Source organism: Leptinotarsa decemlineata, unplaced genomic scaffold (assembly GCF_025532065.1).
Source record: "Leptinotarsa decemlineata unplaced genomic scaffold, Ldec_3_MD MMD2_tig00026299_RagTag_RagTag, whole genome shotgun sequence".
Taxonomy (NCBI): domain Eukaryota; kingdom Metazoa; phylum Arthropoda; class Insecta; order Coleoptera; family Chrysomelidae; genus Leptinotarsa; species Leptinotarsa decemlineata.
Window position 1 is genome coordinate 4,532,205 of NW_027412676.1, and position 21,657 is coordinate 4,553,861.

General features: G+C 33.6%; 1 protein-coding gene across 1 annotated transcript in view; it reads right to left on the minus strand.

Moving 5' to 3' along the window:
- LOC111504690 (uncharacterized) overlaps window positions 1-21,657 on the minus strand; it is a 62,487-nt gene that overhangs the window by 12,666 nt on the left and 28,164 nt on the right. Inside the window, 4 exon segments of the mRNA XM_074180616.1 lie at window positions 1,088-1,474; window positions 1,477-3,032; window positions 3,949-4,000; window positions 19,773-21,401. Of these exon segments, the coding sequence (XP_074036717.1) occupies window positions 1,088-1,474; window positions 1,477-3,032; window positions 3,949-4,000; window positions 19,773-21,401 (3,624 nt within the window).

Here is a 21,657-nt window from a genome sequence, read left to right on the forward strand (position 1 = left end):
GATGAAACTCAAAATTACTATCCAAGAGTATATAGAAAGGCAATAGAAATTCAAAAACACAGAAATAATTTCAATAAATCGATGGATGTAGCCGTTACTACGTGGTAGGAGATCATAATGAAAAATGAGAAATAAAACTTTCTATGTTTTTTACCACTTTTATTTGTAACTAACTTCACTGCAGTTTCGTCTTATAAGGACATTTTCAAACCAATACAATGAAAAGTTTATTGTATTAGTTCGAAAATGTCCTCATTGGACGAAACTGCAGTGACATTTCTCATTTTTCTAAAAATAATTTCAATAGAAAACAAGAGAATGAACATCAATCAAGTCTGGCTACCTGTTCTTAGAGGTACACAAACAAGGTCAGGTGATCAAATTGAGATAAAGCAAGCCACGCCCACTGAACAACAGGAGCACCAACACGGGCACTGCGACCTTTACTACGTTGTTTTTGATAATATATTCCGCAGTAGTGGACGAAACGTAAGGTAAAAAACCTGCCGACCACGGCCAAAAAAATTGGAAAATAGCTTTCACATAGTTATTCTCGGCCGTGAATGTTGAAAAAGTTTTTCTTTTCGCGGTACAACTTTTTGAATTCTCAAACTGAAACTCTCTGTTATTGTGCAACAAGTCATCGATATACAACACGGTCATATCAAAATACAACTGGTGTAAGGCTCTGAATTGTGCAAAAAAGTTTCCTTAAAACGATTCTTGTTTATATATTGTAATCAAATAAATCATGATGTATCGTATTATCATGTTATTTTAGGGGTAGTTAAATGTCAAACATATATTTGCAAATATTGATGTGAAGCTCAGTTTCATTATTTGAAGCAAAGCTCGTCAGAATTTCTGAAATAGGGCCAAGCAATCTTTCTTTTTCTCACTTTAACATGAAATGGTGGCGTTTTTTTAGAATATCACTCTCAAAGAAAATTTATTTTGGATAAATTAAAGTTTTGTGTTTACTTCAGATTCGTAATCAGCGTTCAGAAATATGTATCTCAATAACAAAAAAATACAAAATGAGTCCCTGTACTGTACACAAATAATTGTGATAATTATCATATATTACCTTGGTAATTTGCTATTAGCGTGTCAACACTGTGAAGTATCCAGTCAGTGGAACTATACTGTTGTTGAGATTTTATAAGAACTGTCCTGTTGAAATCCATCATCAAACTAATAATATCACCAATTAGCATCAAAACTTCATCACTTCCAACTTCATGGCTATTTAAAATTGTTGACATAATAAAAACATGTGACGGCTCGATAGTGTCTTTATTTCCAAATAGGATATTCCACAATTCATTCAGTTTTTCTGTATAAGATTCAGTATCCTGCTGAATGTTTTGAAGCAGTTCTGTTAGATTTTTGGGTGATTTTTTCACCAAGGCAAAATATCCAGCACTTCTGTACAGGCAAGATTTATATGAAGATATTTCAGAAGTTCTAACTTCTACCAGCGTCCAAGATTATTTTTTTGATACTTCCAGTAAGAACAGGTAAGTGGCAAATTATAAAATTCATTCTCAGTGTAGAAGAATGAAATATCACCATTCAATTTTTTTTCAGGATAGGAAATCGCAAGTCCAAATATATATGTGGTAGGTAAGTTTTCTTCATCAACGAAGAGAACATTATCATAAAACACAGAAAATATAATTTTGAGGTCGTCTGTTCCAGACGCATCAACAATAATGTGGTTGATTAGTGTTTTGCTCAAAACAAGCTTAGCTGTATAATATTCTTCCATATGTTCAGGTCTTAGACAGCTCAAACTTCCATTGAACGCAATACCTACAGTTTCGTTTACCGAGCAAACCAAAACAGAAAACTTTTTACTGACATTGTAGAAGACATTAGTGTCTAAATATTTTCCAATTCTATTTATAATATCCAAAATAATGTTCAATACACCATAGTCAATCTGAGATTGGTTTAAAATGGAACTAGATATTGCAAAAATGTTATCAGCTACTCTTTTGATCACATCAAGACTTCTTTTATCTAAATCGACTACCTCTCCCAAAATTTCGAATAATAACTTCAAATCTATAGGTTTGAACTGATCATAAAGATACGAAATGTTTTCCGTTTCCTCAAGCTTTTTCAAATCTGGAACAACTGAGGCGCGTATTAGTTTCAAAGCTTCTGTAACATTGAAGTAGTCTTCTGAAATTACGGAAAAGTATCCTTGTCGAAAAAACCTACATGTCGAGTTTTTAACAAACGGTCCCCATATTTCCCATGACCCATTGGTATTTTCTGAATCATTCCAATAAGCACATTTTCCTTTTTTACCGTAATCATGATCTTGCCGATGGTAAAAAATCCCGTGTTTCAGAGAGGTGTTATATTTTGGAATTGCCAGTTCAAAAATCGGTCCAACTTCTCTATTATCATTTGGTTCGTTGAAAAGAGCATCATTCAATAACATTGCAACTATTATTTTGTAGGAAACAGAAGATGGATTGTTTAAAATCTCATCTTTCAGTGCTTGACTCAAAGCTATCGTTGTTGATTTGGAAGTTATGTTTCTTTTCTCCATGGGTTTCTCCCATAACAAATCGAAAGTATATGTGGTTTCGAATTTTGTTATTTCTACTCCAATTGGTCCATTTCTTTCCAAAGAAAATACCGTTAGTCCGATGTTAGGATAGACGAGAGTATAATTTTCCTCATCGTAATCCATGAGTTTTACTATTTTCCAGAAATAACCCAAGATCTGATCTGTAGCTCGGAATTTCACTTGTGACTCTTTCAATACTTTTTTTTGTATGTTCATGACGGAATTGATAATATTCACACAAAGTTGAATTATATTCTTATTCACTTTCGTCACTTTTCTTAAAATCTTAGTTATGACATGTATTCCTTCGGCTTCAAATTCACGGTAATAAGTCTGCAGGACCAGTACTGTTTTCTCTAGAAGTATTTCTATTAATTGATTTGAATTCAGTATCTCTTCCATTATAATTGTGGTGTCAACCTTATCCGAAAATAGTGCAGTGTATCTAGAAAATTAGTAGATATATGAATGAAAATATATTAACATTTTTGTTTGCATATAAAATATTTCGGTAGCAATGGATATAATATAACTGATTTTAAATAATTTCAACACATAATCCGGTCTGACGCTATTCGTCTCTCAGTTCACAAAATAGTGAGGAAAATTAATATAGTGTGTATGTATCACACTGAACTTTCATTATAGGTAAAAGATGAAAGTGTGAAGTTTTCAGAATATTTTTATATAAAAGTTACAGACATCAATATATAATCCATTACTCAGGGCTATCAGTAGAAGCGTGGCATATCAAAGTAAGTAAGTAAGTATTTTAATGAAATTACAGAAAAAATAATCTAGTGGCGTAAGATCTGGAGATCTTGGGTTCCTCTCTAACATTCCGCGTCTACTACTTTCGATATTTAAATTCTTCCTGAGAAGTACTTTCGAAAAACAAAAATCTGTATAGATATATACAGAGCGATCCAGAAGCCAAGAAATGAGTTTATTCATGGATAGGTATGTCTCAGAAATGTATTTCTTCCAATATCAAATAATGAAAGATTGTAAATTATTGTAAATAATTGAATTGAAAGGGTTATATTTTTAGGAGTGATTAATTTTTGGGAAAGAAAGTTTTTGGCTTTCTACTACTCCATCTGATACAAAAAAAAATGGATGAGAGAATCTTTCAAAGAAAAAAAGGAAGTAATCAATTTGAAAATAAGTAACGCTATACATGGATGTGTAGATCATGCAAAGAAGTAACTTTCAGTAAATAATTCTCCTGTAAAAAGCGCCTTCTGAAAGTAATGGAATTGCATGAATATGCAGTTATTATAGTTATAGTTATAGTGAGTTATATTATAGAAACAAAAACAAAATCGAACACAATTTTATTGATGAAGTTAATATCTCACAAAGAGATGTTGAATGATTGTTCCATAGTTGATAAGTAGTTTGAATGAGAAACTGAAAATTCAGTATGCAAAAATTAAAAAAAAAACATGTTATTTTGTAGATTCCACATTGTGAATTCATAGAAAACCGGAGAGAAATTTTGTTTGGTACTATCAATTCCAAACTAACATATTTGACAAACTCTTCAGTAGATCGTTTATCTATGAGAATTTTCAATATATAATTTTTATGTTTTTTTTGTTCGATAGGTCTTTATCAAGATTGAGTCTCCTGAGAAAAATAAAAAAAATATTTTTAATATTCCTATAAGGGTTGATTTATTGATTTGTCCTGAATTTATTCCACAAAAAAAATTTCGTTTCCGAAGTTTTTACGGAAGAAGTTCAATGTCAAAAAAAATATATTTTTGAAACTAGTTTTAATGCAACTTTCGAACTGCTAGGTATTTGCCTGTACAACTCCATATTTTCAAAAGGGACTTTTCGAAGAAAATTCAGATCCTAAATAGAAAATTTACTGTTTCATGAAAAAATCAAGAAAACATGTTTTTCTATTTTAGAATAATTACAGCATGAGAAAATTCATATTGAAATTAAATAATGAAGAAACTCAAATATTCAAACCTCTCCATTACGGAACAGATTCTTTAAACCATTTTGAGAATAGGAACGGTTGAATAAATCAACTTTTGAATCACTCGGTATAAACCCAAACAGTATTATATTTTTCAAAAGTACTTTCCTGGCGGAATCCGAATATGGAAAACAATATAACTCATTTCATTCGACAAATCCAAATTTGCATTGCATTGATATCTTAAACTTTCATACGAAATATCCCTCTTGCACATTGTGAATAACTTCTGGAGTAATTCCTCATTTAAATTTCACAGTATACCTACATAGGGTTTCGATTTTCAATAACCGTACAAAAAATTCCAGTTGCTTCAGATTTGGAGATCTTGTGGCCACTCATCTATCCTTCCGCGCCTACTAATCCATCTCCTAGGAAAATAGTTATTTAGAAACTTGCAAACATCACTTGGCATAATGTGGTGATGCATTTTCATGCTATAATAATATGTTTTAATTCGGTTATGATTATTGGCGTTAGAAAAAATATTGGAATGCGGCTTGCGAGCCACACGCGAGCCGTTCGCAAGCTTATTGCATGTTTGTAATATTGTACGAATATTGCTCCTAGTAGCCTGGGCTGGTGATTGTTTTATCATAAGTAAGGAGAATTTCTATGTGGAAAATTTCACTTCTGAATGAATAGCTCTTATATCAACTCATACTTGATTTTTATTGAGATATTTTTTCAAAATGGATGAAAAAGGCGCAAATACTGTGATAAAAAGAAAGTTAGTGTCAAGTAAATGTCAATTGAGAGTTAAGACGTTTTGGAAAATATTCACTACATATAGAAATATTAATTTTTTTATACGAAGATGAAACCAGAAATCAGCAAGTAGCATGCGACTTGTTTGATGCGAAGTACCAAATTAGATCCATCACTTCTTCAACAGTTGATGAGTTTGAGAAAAAGTTTAGAGAAACTGGTCTTGCCAAACATATAAAATATAAGATACCGTTGAACTTGAGGTTCTATCAAGTGTAAAGGATAATTCTCACAGTACTTAACGGCAAATTGCATCAGACAATAGCATATCTCAACGTTCTGTATAACGTATTGTGAATCGTCAAAACTGCAGATATTGGAGCGGAGATGATCCTCATTGGATGATTGAGGGGCATACTCAACACCCTCAGAAAGTCAATGCTTGGGCAGGGATAATGAAAGACAGGGATGTTGGCCCTTACATCTTCCATTGCCAATATTTTTCCAAACGCCAACAATTCTAACTTACCAAATGGAAGCATATGGTTGCAATATGACGCTGCATCCCCGCAATATGCACGTGATGTTCGCGCGATTCTCGCGAGGTGTATTGGTAGACGCGGAACAATAGAGTGAAACCCAAGATCTCTAGATCTTATGACACAAGATTTTTTTGTGTTGTTATTTGAAATCGAAAGTCTATGTATGTTTTAGACGAGTTGAAATATCGAATTAGAGCCTAAATGTGCAGAATTACCCCAGAAGTTATTGACAATTTGCAAGAGAAATGTATCCGTATCGAGAGACTGGTGGATGACATTTTGAACATCTTATTTATCTGTTGAATTTTGTTACATATGAAGCTATTCTCCCACTTGAAAATTGATTTTTGGTCACCCAGTAAAAAAATTATCAAATTAATGAGCATCGCTAAATGCAGTATCGAAATACCTTTCAGATGACAAGACAAGACAAGTTTGATTTCCCAAGAAACTACATTCATGACTATGTATAATTTAGGTAAAAAATGACAAGTTGCGCTTGAAAAGCATGAGAAAAAATGTTTCATTATTTTTTTGTCATACGGAAGTTTGCCAGAAAATCATATTGAAACTGGGTGATATTCTGAAAAAATATCAATTTTCTTTTCCATTTATGTACTTGATGGTAGAATCATCAAAAAATTCATTGAGATAATATTACACTTTAGTCTGTAGAAGTTATCGCAACGTTATTTTGAATTTGTAAACTGAAGTTGTATTTTTTAACGTATTAGCTGATTTATCAAGAATTTCGACTCCCATGTCCGATGGTCTTTTTACATTCACTTCATAATTGAATTATGGTATCAAGAAAGTGTCCTTGTTACGAGTGTTGTGATTGTGTATGTCAGAAATTTTTTTGAAATTTCGTTTTCTTTTGAATGCAGCTATGCTTACTTTGAATATGTACATAGTAATATTTTCAACTTAAGGAAATGTTTTTTACATTAATCTGATCCTTGGAGTCCCAAAAGAGCAAGAATACCTCACTTTTGTAAAATAAATGTCGAGTTGTTGTCGAAAGAATTTCTCCAGAATTTGACACCATAATTGTACTCTGGAAATAACTGTTAGTATACAGTCTTTGCTATGTTGAAACTCAGTTAATTTTTTATAATTTGTATTGCATATATGGCAAGAATTTGGTTTCTGTAGTTGGCTTCAATACTCAATTTTTTGTAAATATTTCAGGTTGTTCGCGGGACTTATTTGGGTGAATAATCATATTGACTGTTTTATTGAAATTGATCAAAAGCTTGATTGCTATGAACCAATCTAGAATGTCGTTCATTGCAATTCGTCAATCTGATACCAATTCATCTATATTTCTTTTCAAATTAAGAATACTTGTATTACCTTCAAATAGAAAGAATGACATTGATGAAAAGTTCTGTACCAGGTAATTTATGTAAATCAAGAATAAAGTGTGTCCTATTATGAATCCCTGAAGTACACCTTATAGTCCAGTCATTATAGTAAGTTCACCTCGGAATTCGAGATACCCAGCTGTAAGTCTGTAAATACTTGATATTGACACCCTAAAAGTTGTCTCAAAACCTACATATAGTAGGGTGTAAGCAACTATTAAATTTCAAGGTCAAAGGTCACAAGAATCGATTTTTTGCGCTTTTTTGGAAATATCTCATTTCCTATGGGTTTTTTGCTATTTGTATTTATTATCAATATTGTAGAATACAAAATTCTCTACAAATTTTGTTTGAAAAAATTTTTATACGGTGAACCGTTTTCGAGATAGCACGCGGTCACAGCATCACTTCAGGTCAACCGGTGCCTCCGGTCGAAAACGCGCCATATATAGTTGATGAACTATCGATAAATCAATGATTATGAATATTTGTCAATTTTTAATAACTATTATATTATATTTTATCATTTTTTTTTCCTAACTTATCCACTTTTTATTCAGTATTAATTTATTTAACAACACTTACCTGCCCATGTAATTGCAGAATTGGTAATGAAAATATAGGAATTATATTTGAATTTTAACCTAATTAATATTTATAACTTCTTACATTATGAAAAAAAAATAAATTATGAATTAATCTTTTTATTAAAAAATGTCATTGAATACATTTATTTTCATTGAAAGTAAAGAAATGGAATAAAGGGTACAAAAACTACAATTTATAATTTTAATCATCTTCTTCCTCTTCATCGTCGTCTTCTGGCTGCTGGTAAATTTCAAACTGGTCTTCATTATCGTCTTCAACGATATTTGTCTCAAGTTCTTCCTTGATTTCGGGGTCAAAGGTTCCATCTTCGTTAATGTCCCTCTGATATGGTAGAGCATTGAGACAAGCTTGCCCATTACATTGGCCACAAGCTAAAGAGCATTGCAAACCCGCTTTCCTGCATCGGCATCGCGAACCACAACCATGCTTGCAGTTGCAGAAAATTGTATTTAGCAAATTTTCTGGAGCAAGTGGTAAAATTGTCATGATAGGCTCCAGAAAATTGTTTCGCATTGCCCAACCCCATACCTGGGGTTCCAAATTATGTCCTAACCAAGTTTGAACTTGATAATATACACGGTTGAAATGTTGATGAGCAGCTGCACTTGTTGGTGGAATATTTGAAAGCTGCACAGGTTTATTAAGTTTTGTAGACTTGACGTAATGCATATAACGAAAATGATCGAGACTTTTCACAGATTTTGGAACATTATAGACTGCCAATAAGGTTTGAGTTCCACTCTCTAATAATCTCTGGGCCGAACAATTTTCTTCCTCAAATGCAGTCAGTTTCTCAAAAACATTTAAAAATGATTTTTTTCCCTTTGTTAAAAAGCGCAGAAGTTGTGTCACAGCCACTTAATGCGTGCAAAAATAAAATATGTTTTTTAGAATGAGGATAATTATCAAAACTTTTAGTCGAGTATATCTCCCTTTTTACATTACCTTTCCCAACTTTTTTAAAGAAAATTTCTTGTTCGTAAGACAGTGTACGCCCGATTAAAATAACAAGTAAATCAATATCTTGTCCTATTATAACTGCAGTTTTTTTAGACTTTGATTCTTCAATTGCAGTTTCAACAATAAGAACATCCGCATCATTTCTGGCTTGTTTAGTAGTAATATTTGCAGCTTGTAATTTTTCAATTAACATTATATTATGATTTAAGTTTTTCTCTTAATTATTTTTTAATTTTAGTAAACGGTTATCAGTATTATTGAATAGATATAGATTTAATGCATGAAGAAAATGATAAAATATAATATAATAGTTAATAAAAATTGACAAATATTTATAATCATTGATTTATCGATAGTTCATCAACTATATATGGCGCGTTTTCGACCGGAGGCACCGGTTGACCTGAAGTGATGCTGTGACCGCGCGCTCTCCGCCCTCTATCTTGAAAACGGTTCACCGTATAAATTTTTTTTTAACAAAATTTGTAGAGAATTTTGTATTCTACAATATTGATAATAAATACAAATAGCAAAAAACCCATAGGAAATGAGATTTTTCCAAAAAAAGCGCAAAAAAAACGATTTTTGTGACCTTTGACCTTGAAATTTTATAGTTGCTTACACCCTACCATATGTAGGTTTTGAGACAACTTTTAGGATGTCAATATACAAGTATTTACAGACTAACAGCTCGGTATCTCGAATTCCGTGATTCTTACCTAATTTAAGCTTAAATGACTGGATTATAATGCCGCTTTCCAGTGTTAACAAATGTGTAAAAATAAATGATTGTAAAGTTGCAGTGGATCCATTATTACTCTCCCAAAGAATTACTGTCTGCAAACAATTAGAAAGTAATCTTGAATATGAATACAGTCCGTATCCAACAGCTCTATTTGATAATGATGGCATGAGAAAAATAACAAAATCGTCATTGTATGACAACATGAGCCCAATTGATTTTGTTCTCAATGAAAATAATGTGACGTTCATTATTGATGGCGGATTTCTTCTTCATCATGTTGTATGGAGCAGAGAAGATACTTTTTCTATTATTTTTGATAAATACATGAATAATTTACGAAGGCATTACAGTTCCAAAATAATTGTTGTATTTGTATTTTGTATTTTATTTCTGCACGCATTGAGTGGCTGTGACACAACTTCTGCGCTTTTTAAAAAGGAAAAAAAATCATTTTTAAAAGTTTTTGAGAAACTGACAAATTTGGATGAACTAGCTGCAGTATTTGAGGAAGAAAATTGTTCGGCCCAGAGATTATTAGAGAGTGGAACTCAAACCTTATTGGCAGTCTATAATGCTCCAAAATCTGTGAAAAGTCTCGATCATCTTCGTTAAATGCATTACGTCAAGTCTACAAAACTCAATAAACCTGTGCAGCTTTCAAATATTCCACCAACAAGTGCAGCTGCTCATCAACATTTCAACCGTGTATATTATCAAGTTCAAACTTGGTTAGGATATGATTTGGAAGCCCAGGAATGGGGTTGGGCAATGCGAAACGAATTTCTGGAGCCTATCGTGACAATTTTACCACCTGCTCCAGAAGATTTGCTAAATACAATTTTCTGCAACTGAAGGAGTGGTTGTGGTTCGCGATGCGGATGCAGGAAAGCGGGCTTGCAATGCTCTTTAGCTTGTGGCCAATGTAATGGGCAAGCTTGTCTCAAAGCTCTACCATATCAGAGCGACATTAACGAAGAACTTGAGACAAATGTCGTTGAAGACGATAATGAAGACCAGTTTGAAATTTACCAGCAGCCAGAAGACGACGATGAAGAGGAAGAAGATGATTAAAATTATAAATTGTAGTTTTTGTACCCTTTATTCCATTTCTTTACTTTCAATAAAAATAAATGTATTCAATGATATTTTTTAATAAAAAGATTAATTCATAATTTATTTGTTTTTTTTTCATCATGTGAGAAGTTATAAATATTAATTAGGTGGAAATTCAAATATAATTCCTATTTTTCATTAACAATTCTGCAATTACATGGGCAGGTAAGTGTTGTTAAATAAATCAATACTGAATAAAAAGTGGACAAGTTAGGAAAACAATGATAAAATATAATATAGTAGTTAATAAAAATTGACAAATATTTATAATCATTGATTTATCGATAGTTCATCAACTATATATGGCGCGTTTTCGACCGGAGGCACCGGTTGACCTGAAGTGATGCTGTGACCGCGTGCTATCTCGAAAACGGTTCACCGTATAAAAAATTTTTTCAAACAAAATTTGTAGAGAATTTTGTATTCTACAATATTGATAATAAATACAAATAGCAAAAAACCCATAGGAAATGAGATATTTCCAAAAAAAGCGCAAAAAAACCATTTTTGTGACCTTTGAGCTTGAAATTTAATAGATGCTTACACCTAACATATGTAGGTTTTGAGACAACTTTTAGGGTGTCAATATACAAGTATTTACAGACTTACAGCTGGGTATCTCGAATTCCGAGGTGAACTTACTATAATGACTGGACTATTACTTTTTCGGAGCGTTTAAACTTCATTTCATTAAATGATGTCCTCTGATCTAAAACCATATTGTTTTCTATCTTATTAAGTTGTTTAGATCTGAATATTTTATTAGCTGATCTTTGATTATGAATTCAAGAATTTTTGATAACACTGGCAAAAAAGAGGTATAGGTCTGTAATTGGTAATTTCATTCTTACTCCCTATTTTGAATAACGGTTTGATGATTGCTATCAGGAAAAGTGCCGTTTTCTAAAGACAAATTAATTAGATGGATCAGATCAGTTTTAAGTGTTTCTACACAATGTTTGAATTATATTTTTCAATTTCTAAACTATGACTTTCACGTCTGATTCACAAACAGGTCTCAGAAAAAATGAACCTTTATGGGGGAGGGGGATGCGTATATTGTTCCAATGGTGTGATGGAGTATAAGTGCATTGGCGATTTTTGATCATTTCACATACAACTTTGAGAAAATAATGATCAACATGATTGACAACCTCATAGGGTTGTTCAATTAAATGATTAAATGTTCATTCATCTTCAGTGATATTGGATCTGGAATATTCATTCAGTTTTTGGTTTCAGGTTATTATTGATAATGTTCTATGTTGTTTTTATTTTGTTATCAGGTTCATTCATCAGACGAGAAAAGTGGATTTCTTTGGATTTCTTAATGATTTTTGTCAATGTTCTGCAATAAACTAAGATATATTTCAAAATATTTCACAAAAAAATTTCTGGAAAAGGCACCATCCAGTATTCCCACACTAGAATCCACAATGCCGGAAATTACTTTTCGACATCGTCTAGTCAGGCGAATTTTGAAACAGCTTAATATCAACAAGGCGTCTGGCCCTGATGAAGTGCCCGTCATCGTACTTGAAAGTGCACAAATGAACTCGCATCAGTATTTTGCAGACTTTTCAATCTGTCTTACAAGAAAGGGGTTTTTCCTTGTTGTTGTAAGTGTACTCGCGAGCAGCCTATTCCCAAAAAGGCCAAGAAAAATCTTCCAAATAACTATAGACCAGTCGCTTTGCTATACGTGTTATAAAAAATCATGGAGAAAGTCGTAAACCACCATATCCTCAAATATTCGGAAGGCTGCAATATCTTGAGCGATCAGCAATATGGCTTTCGGAAACAAAGATTTTTTATCGTATGTCACCCATATTTGGAATAACGAAATCGAGAAACATGGAGAATCAAGAGCTATTGCGCTTGATATTTCTAAGGCCTTTGACCGTGTGTGGCATGAGGAATTGCTGGCCAAAGTTGATGCTATGGCTTGTCGGATCATTTTTATGTATGGCTCTCCAGCTTCCTGAATACTTCTCGAATACTTTTACCATCAACGTTGGTGTTTCTCAGGGAACAATATGGTCTCCTACCCTCTTTTTATTGTATATCAACGACTTATTAGAAAAAAGCAAGAATCCAATGTATTGCTTTGCTGACGACAGCACACTTGTCTTATCATTCCATTTGGATTCCAGGATATCGCCTACGGAGGCAAATCTTCACCGGCAGCATGATGTTGTATATCTTAATGAAGATCTAGAAGTGATTTCGAATTGGAGTGAAAGTAACCAGGTTCAATTTAATGCTACAAAATCCCGGCATCGGTTTTCTCCAAGAAGATAAATGCTCCGAACCCGATATAATAATGTCAGATCAGACAATTCCGCTTTCTGTTTCGATAAGTTTGTTAGGAGTTATAATGGACACCAATATGTCTTGACACAATCATGTCGCTTGAATTCCAAAGAATTGGAACCAAGAAACCTGAAAACTGTACACACCTCAGCAACGTTTGATGCTTTATAAAGCTCAGATCAGACCTTCTTTGGAGTATTGTTCTCATGTATGGAGCTCCAACTCTAAGCATACCCTGAAGCTGCTGGATTCCATCCAGAAAAGGGCCATCCACCTGCACCACATGCAACCTTCATAGCCTGGAACACCGAAGAAAGGTTGGAGATTTGTATCTCTTCTATAGATACTTTCACGGGAGGTGTTCAAGTGACTTGGCACATTCGATTCCACCAAGAGCGGTACATATCAGAAATACGCGACGGGATGTGGCTGCTCATTGTTTTAAGGCTCAACTTAGTACACCTCGAACTTCATCTGCGTTTATGTGGAATAAACTTCCTGAGAACGTTTTTCCAAATGGATTTAATCTTCAGCGATTCAAATCCAATGTGAATCGCTATTTTCGCACAGGCACCGCTCTGGGGATTTTCCTGTAGTGCTAGTGTTTTGTCCATAAAAAAAATTGGGACCTCTCGATGTAGAGGAGACATCGCTCTTATCGCTGTAGTGAGCCATGCTGTCTTGATGTTATTATTTTGCAATTTGAATTTCCTCAGAGGAAATGATTTTTCGAAACAATCATTGAAAATTAAGTGGAATTTTTCAAAAGAGCCGTTAGTATTTGTTGATACTTTTATTATTCTTTTTGTTTCGTAAACTGACTGTTGACATTGATTAGGTTGAAGGATTATTTTTCCATCATGGTCTCCGAATCCAAAATATTCATTTTTAATGCTTGAGATATACTTTGAATCAATATCTTTAGAAGTGATGAACTTACTGTCTCAGGTAACTCTAGTGTGTGTATTTTCAGTAAGATACATGTCAAAAATGTTCAATATGGTAATGAGATTGTCTTTTTGAGTATTTTCCTGTTCTAGATGAATGTTAAAATCTCCACATAATAATATATTGTAGCTTTCATAAATTTAAATTAAATCGAAAAGCAGCTCACAAAAACAGTTGAGAAAAAACAACACTTTACCACTTAGAGATCTGTAGGTACAAATAGCTATTCCTTTTTCTACAGTAATTTGAAAGTAACTTAAAACTATTCACATTCAAACTAGACACTTCATTTTCTTTTGCCCAGCTTTCAGTACCTAATGCACAAAACACTTATATTTCTTAGATTACAGTCATAATCCTCAAAGAAGGCGCTAATTAAATCTGTTTTATTTTTGATTGCATATTCTGGTACAATATGGTGAAGTTGTCCTCTGCATGATCTAGATATTTACTTTTCTGACTTCTTAAATGACGGGATGAACTATGCTCAGATTGTTTTGTATTATCTTGATTGTTGGAAATATTCTTAGATTTCGACGCCTCTTCTGCATGATTATCGTATTCAAAATAAAGTTCACATTCACCCATTGCGTATCCTATTCCATCTATATATAGTTAATTAGGTTTGATTTGTACTTCAGTACCAGTTTCCTTCGCTTTCTTCAAGAATTTTTTGAATTCAGCTCGTTTTTGCATCCCTCTTCTAGTGTAGAATGGTGATACAGCAAAACTTGAATTTTTTAAATTACCCGCTTTTTCCATTATTAACTCTCTATATTTGACATTGGTAAATTCCATAACTCCTGACCGGTAAGCAGTATTGATTTTTCCTAATCTGAAAACTCTTTCGACTACTTTTGAAAGAATGACCGGTTTTCAATATATTCAAAATATATTCTCCTATTCACTGTGATATTCCTCAGCCTCTTAAAAAACCTACTAGTTTTGTTTCGATTGTCTAGAGTGTCTTTTTTTCTTTGAGCATTTTATTTTCTTCTCTCAAGTTTTTTACTTCTGCTGATAAATTGTCCAAATCCTCAACAGTTTTTATATACAACAGTCTTCAAGATAATATCTACTTGCTCCAAGGAGAGGGAACGGAGACTTTCCAATTACATAATCGTTTTAGTTCAATATATCAAGTTCAAAATTCATTGGGAAACTCTCCAGTCTTGAAAATTTTTCAGAAGTATTCTTGTCACGTCCGAAAAACTTATCGGGTAAAAATAACTTTAGATTTTCACTGTTAACACTAGATTTTCAACAATTTTAATGGAGCTGTCACAAACACGCGTCGACATGAATCGTCGTTACCGTTTTTTGAAAGAACAAAACACAAGCACTATAGTATAACAATTTTCAATTAAAGGTAACTCATGTACAAATTGAACTGAGAGCTAACGGCAACAATGTAAAATGTTAGAACTAAATTCTAACCGGGGTAATTTTTATTGTCTATACATCGCCATTGTAAATAATTGAAAAGTAAGATGATTCCATAAAATTTGACCCCGTAACAAGATAACTTCTGCATATCGATAGGATGTACGAGCGAATAGGTGAATCAGTTCGTTGCATACTTTGCAACATCAGTAAACTGATCAACACTTCGCAGGTCTATTATATTTGCGTACTTAAAATGCCATAACTAGTCATTCGGTTTCTTCATAATCAAACGTCCTTATCTGCATAGGCGTAGTGTGTTCTGTTTCTTGTGAAGGTGACTTTCTTTTGTATTTATTAAATATATTTTATTATATTTATTAAATAGATTGTTACATTTATTAACTTTAGAATATAAGATAGAGTTGGCCGATACTTGTTTTTCAAAATACATTATCATAGATTTACATCACATTCACACTTTATTGTGAGATAATTAGTTGACCTAGTCATTAAACTCAGGTATAAATGTCACTTAAACTCAGATATTACTGTCTTTAATTAGTTCCTAGAATATTATTAGTTTCTAGGTAGATAGTAATATTTCAAAAAGTATATAGAATTCAGTTTGTTAGTGAACACGCTTGAAAAAGCTACTGTGCAGCGAAACACTTGTTGCGGATTTGTTAATCTGTTCTAGTGAAAATCTCACAATAAAGTGTTATTCAAAATATAACTTTAAAATAGATTTTGAGGTAAGTAAACAACTAACAAATAGCTGAATAGTTTGATTGAAATTTATTATTTTCATAGCATTAAGATGGATGCCGTAGCAGGTCCAAGTAATGTACAAAGAAAGTGGAAGTTTATGTCGTCAGAAGAAAAACAGATTGTCTGTGGAGTGAACGAAAATTTAAAAAATATACTGCCTACAGAGGAAGCTGTAGCTCAGTGTTAATTTTTAACGGAAATATCCCTGTCGACAATTGAACGCATTGTACGGGAAAAAAAGGTGACTGGGATTGTGCAAGCTCCATTGTCGTGGTAGAAAAAAAAATTGAATTGGACGAGTACCAGAAAAATTGTGTACGCTATACCATTCATTCTTTCTTTTATGAGAATAAAGCGCCAACCCTCGAATCCATTAGGACAAAGGTAATGGATAATGATCTCATTCCAAGAATGAGCAAAGAGAAGTTAAGGAAAATAATAAAAGAAGATTTAAAATGTATATATGCCAAACGATCCCGTAAATCTGTCTTAATAGAAAGAGAAGATATAGTCTCATGGCGACGGAGATATCTTCGCTCTATTAGAGAAATGCGTTCTGCTCACAAAAATATTTATTATCTGGACGAAACGTAGGTGAATGCTAGTCATACAGTATCTAAGATCTGGCAAAATACTAGTTATCGTCAAGCATTTGTGGACGGTTTATCAACAGGGTTACGCTGACCAACGGGTAAAGGGCAACGACTAATTGTCGCCCTCATAGGTAGCGAGAGTGGCTTTTTAGACGATAGTGCACTAATTTAAAAAAACCGAGGGATTATCACGAAGACATGGACGCCCAACGCTTTGAAGGTTGGTTTGAAGTAATGGATAACGCTTCTTATCACAGCCGATTAGTAGAACAACTGCCAACTATGACCACCAGAAAAGCAGACATGCAGAGTTGGTTTTCCGAGGACATGGTTGAGGCCGAGCTTTTGAGTGTCATTAAACAGCATTGTGACAGATATCGACAGCATGTGGTGGATACAATAGTTCGTGCTGAAGGCATCACCATTTTGAGACTTCCTCCTTACCATTGCGAGTTAATTAATCTGGACTCAAATCAAGGGTTACGTAGCTCGTGAAAACGTGACATATAAAATTTCTGCGCTCGCAATGGAACGGATACGGAAAGAAGATTGGGCTAATGCTGTAGCACATGTGATCAAGGAAGAAAAGAAATTGTGGAGATTGGACGGGATGGTAGACACTGTTTTCGACCAAATAATAAGAGATTCAAGTATGACTGGAGATTCCTCTTCGGACGAGTCAATGGATTCTGAAAGTTCATAAGCATAACATAGGTAATTATTTCTTTGCTTTGTAGTTCTCTTTCTATATAAAAGGAACATAATAATTATTTTGTGAATTTTATTTTGAATAACTGTATTAGGCATAATGAGAAAATCTAATCAGTTTTATCATTGACACCAGGTAGCGCCACCTACAATAACAATTTTTACGTAATTACCTATGTGTTTAAATAAGTAAAAATATTATTTTGGTACGCCTCTGCAGAGTTGGTAAGAGGATTATCCGTTGGTCACTTCAAGTGCGACGTTGCTAATGAATCACCTTCAATTGAAAATTGTATACCCTCAAGGCGCTTTCAGAGCGGTGCCTTTGTGAAATGAGTGATTCACATTGGATTTGAATTGCTGGATATTGAATCCATTTGGAAAAACGTTCCCAGGAAGTTTATTCCACATAAACGCTGTTCTCCTAATGGAAGAGTTCTTAAACAGTGAAATTCGAGGTGTACTGAGTTGAATCTCAAAACGATGAGCAGCCACACTTCCTCGCTTATTTTTGATACGTATCGCCCTTGATGGAATCAAATTAGCCAAATCACTTGAACACTTCCCGTGAAAGTATCTATAGAAGAGAGACAAATCTTCAACCTTTTTTCAATGTTCCAGACTATCACGGTTGCAAGTGATGTTTGCATCTCCAATCAGGCGGATGGCTCTTTTCTGGATGGAATCCAGCAGCTTCAGGGTATGCCTGGGGCGAGGCTCCATACATGAGAACAATAGTCCAAAGAAGGTCTGATCTGAGCTTTATAAAGCATCAGAAGTTTCTGAGGTGTGTACAGTTTTCTGGTTCGGAATAGTGTTCCAAGCTTTTGACAAGCAGCCTTCGCAATTCCAGCGACATGATTGTGCCAAGACATATTGCTGTCCATTTTAACCATCAACCTAACATTATCATATCCGGTTTGGAAACAATTATATTTTTGGAGGAAACCGATGCCTGGGTTTTTGTGGCATTGTATTGAATCTGATTCTTTCCATCCCAATTCAAAATTACTTCTAGATCCTCATTTAGATATCCAACTTCCTGCTGCAGGTCAAGATGTGTATCCGCAGCCGATGTCCGATTGGTTTTTTTCCAATAAGTCGTTGATTACAATGAGAGAAGGGGTGGAGACAATATGGCTTCCTGTGGAACACCAGCGTTGATGGTGAAAGTATTCGAGAGATATCCATCTTGCAGGGAACGTTCTTTCAGGAAGCTGCAGAGCCATACACAAAAATTATCCGACAAGCCATAGCATTGAAGTTACAGAGAGAAATATCACAATACCTATATTCCAATTGGAAAATCACCAATGACGTAACTACGTCAAAATCAGTGACGTATTATCTTCAGCATATGCATTGAAAAATTTGCATTAAAAAATTGATTCCTTTCAGGATTTTTGTCGGAAGTACATTGTTTCATAATTCAGTTGCTTATTGTTTATAGTATCTTCGGAACCAAGTCCTCGTTGGAACTTTTATTGTTATTGGTTTCTGGAATATGCAACCCTTTTCAAAAACTTTATATGAGATTTGAATTAAGAGAGATGAACTCATTCATAGTTTGAGATCAATACCATTTAATTTTTCTTAAACAATAATGTGTATTTTTTAATTACTAATCGACTCCAGATCAATGTCCGCGAGAGCCGAAACGGGGGGCGACCTGGGAAAACCTCACTGAAAATATTAGAGGTTTAAAATATATGTCTGCATTCAAAATTTAATGCTTGAGGGTGCAGAATTTTACCTATAAGGAAATCTTTCGATCTTTGAGTGAAATTCCAGAAATTTCTGATAAAAAAACATTTGTCTTCATCGGCACCTCTCTGGATAACCTCTCAAAGACGATTCATTCAATATTTCAAACATATTTCAACTATATGAAACGACAGTTCTTATGAATCATTCATACAACTCTTTGATTCGAGCCCAGCTATATGAATTCCATTCATTGAAAAAAAAATTGTTCATTCGAAATATATTCTTGCTGAATAATTCGTTTGCCAAAATGAATGACTGAAACTAATTCGCCTCCATTTTTTTATCACTTATCAACATATATCAGAATGAATAACAATTTCCGAATTACTAATATGAAAATACTCGTATTTGTGAGATTTGCCTGAGATGACGATTAGGTTTACAATTTTAACGTTCACTGCGTCAAAGTTCACATAGAAGCGTCCTATGAATATTAGTGTTTTCAAATGTCATTTTTATAAATTTTGTGTAACAAAATCTCCAGTCTATGTGAAGGTCAATCTTGTTTTTATATGTATGCAATCGGATATCATTCTGATGGTTGAATAAATACGATTCTCGAGCTGTAGAAAGCCAAAACATCTCTTTCCCCCCTTAAAAAACTAATCTCTCCCAAAAAGATATCCCTTCCATTTTGAAATAATTATAATAATGAAAACTTACCCATTCCCCTGTGATAACAGCTATGAAATCCATCATGAAACTTGGGTGATGTTGATGAGTTATGAATCCATTGAAATTCCTGCCAGATTTCACAAGTGTGATTGTAAGTTCTGTTATCAAACCTGTACGAGTATGTGATATTCATACTGTCAGCATTATACATTTTGGGAAATAGTATACCGACTATTTTTGAAAGATTTTTCCGAGGCATTCCCCTTTCAGACACGAAGAATGTATTTTTGGAAAATACTGTCATCACTGCTTTCGAATTAGGATCTGACTTTCGGTTTTCTATTGGACTTGATACAGAGACGATAATTTCGGCGTCGTTTGGTGATCCATTGGCTTCAGGTATGGGATCAATAGTGCAATAATTTTCGCAATCTTTTATAATGAATTCATTTCTATAGTAGTGATTGGAGGAAAGTATTGAAATGTAGAAGTTTTTTCTTGAAATTCCCATTGAATTTTCATATTCACTAAGAAGATAATCAAAACTTGCTAAGATAGTGTTAGTAGACCCAAATTGCACTTGTACTTCCTCTAAAATTCCTTTGTCAATATCGATGAGACCGTCAAAGATATCAGCAATTACATTTAGCTCGTCTTCTTTCTGTACTGGGCTGAATCCCGACAATATTTTAGCAACATGAACAACGTCTTGTACCTGAAAAAACTTGGAGTAGCTTTTGATTAGAGTTGAAAGCCGGTTAGATTTTTCCCGGCTTGAAATAGATGACTCCATGAGATATTTCAGCTCATTTGTAATATTAGTAGGAATGACTAGACCAAAATTCTTCAAATTTGAAAATTTGCAAACCAATCTGTTATTTTCTGTTTGTACTGTGCTGACTTTATTCCAGTAACCAAAAGTTTTATCAATTTCATACACCCAGTTTGAACAATAAGGTGGCTCATCAAAAAAGGCCATTGGGTAAACCAACGTAGCTTCAACTTCCTCTTGTATTTCTGGTATGTGAACACTAACAATAGCACTGGAACTCTTCTCGTCAAAGAATCCGTTGAAAAAACTCGTGTCATTATGTAAAGTAACAATGATTTTGAATCTTTGAGTCACATCAACATGTTTCAGTACAGTTTCATTTATTATCAGTTGGAAGATATCACTGGAATTCCACATTAAAATAGAATCTGAGAACGCAATTGAAAAAGAAACAAACTTCAGTGATACTTCGAGGGTATGATACACCTGATAATCGAAACTGGTGGATATGACAGCGACTTTCGGATTCAAAATTGAAGTGGTGGAATTAGAAGTGTCTTTCAATCTCCCAACAATGTCCAATATTCTGTCAGTTGCTTGATATGTCATCTGGGATTTTTTCAGAATATCCACTGGTGCCATTCCAATATTATTTATGATTTCCAAAATTGAGTTGAAAACAAGTGGCGATTTATTTGAAAATTGTCTCAAAAACTCACTGAAGAGGTAAATGTCACGTGGCTCAAATTTCTCATAATTTTGAGCAAGTTCTATAATTTCATCAATGTACTTTTCAGGATCGTTGGCATTGATAATGTTAGTTAAGTTGAGACTCATGTTTGTTGGGCTGATAATATTACAACTTTCGTTTAACACGGTCCATTGTGCTCCATCCACAAAGTTACCTGAAAATTCAATGTTATTCTTTAGTTTTCAAGGATAATAAAAAAGTTGTTTCCAGGGTATTCATTCTAGATTCAAATACAGAGTTTAATTTGACTGACGACTATAATTTGTGGAGGTGTTTTTTGCCATATTTTATGGAAAAAAATCATAATAACATATCCGGGATATCCCTATCTGTTACTGTTGAGAAATAACTTCTGTAATCATCTATGTCAATAACTGAAAAGGCTCGTTTCAAAACAGTAACTTCGGGAC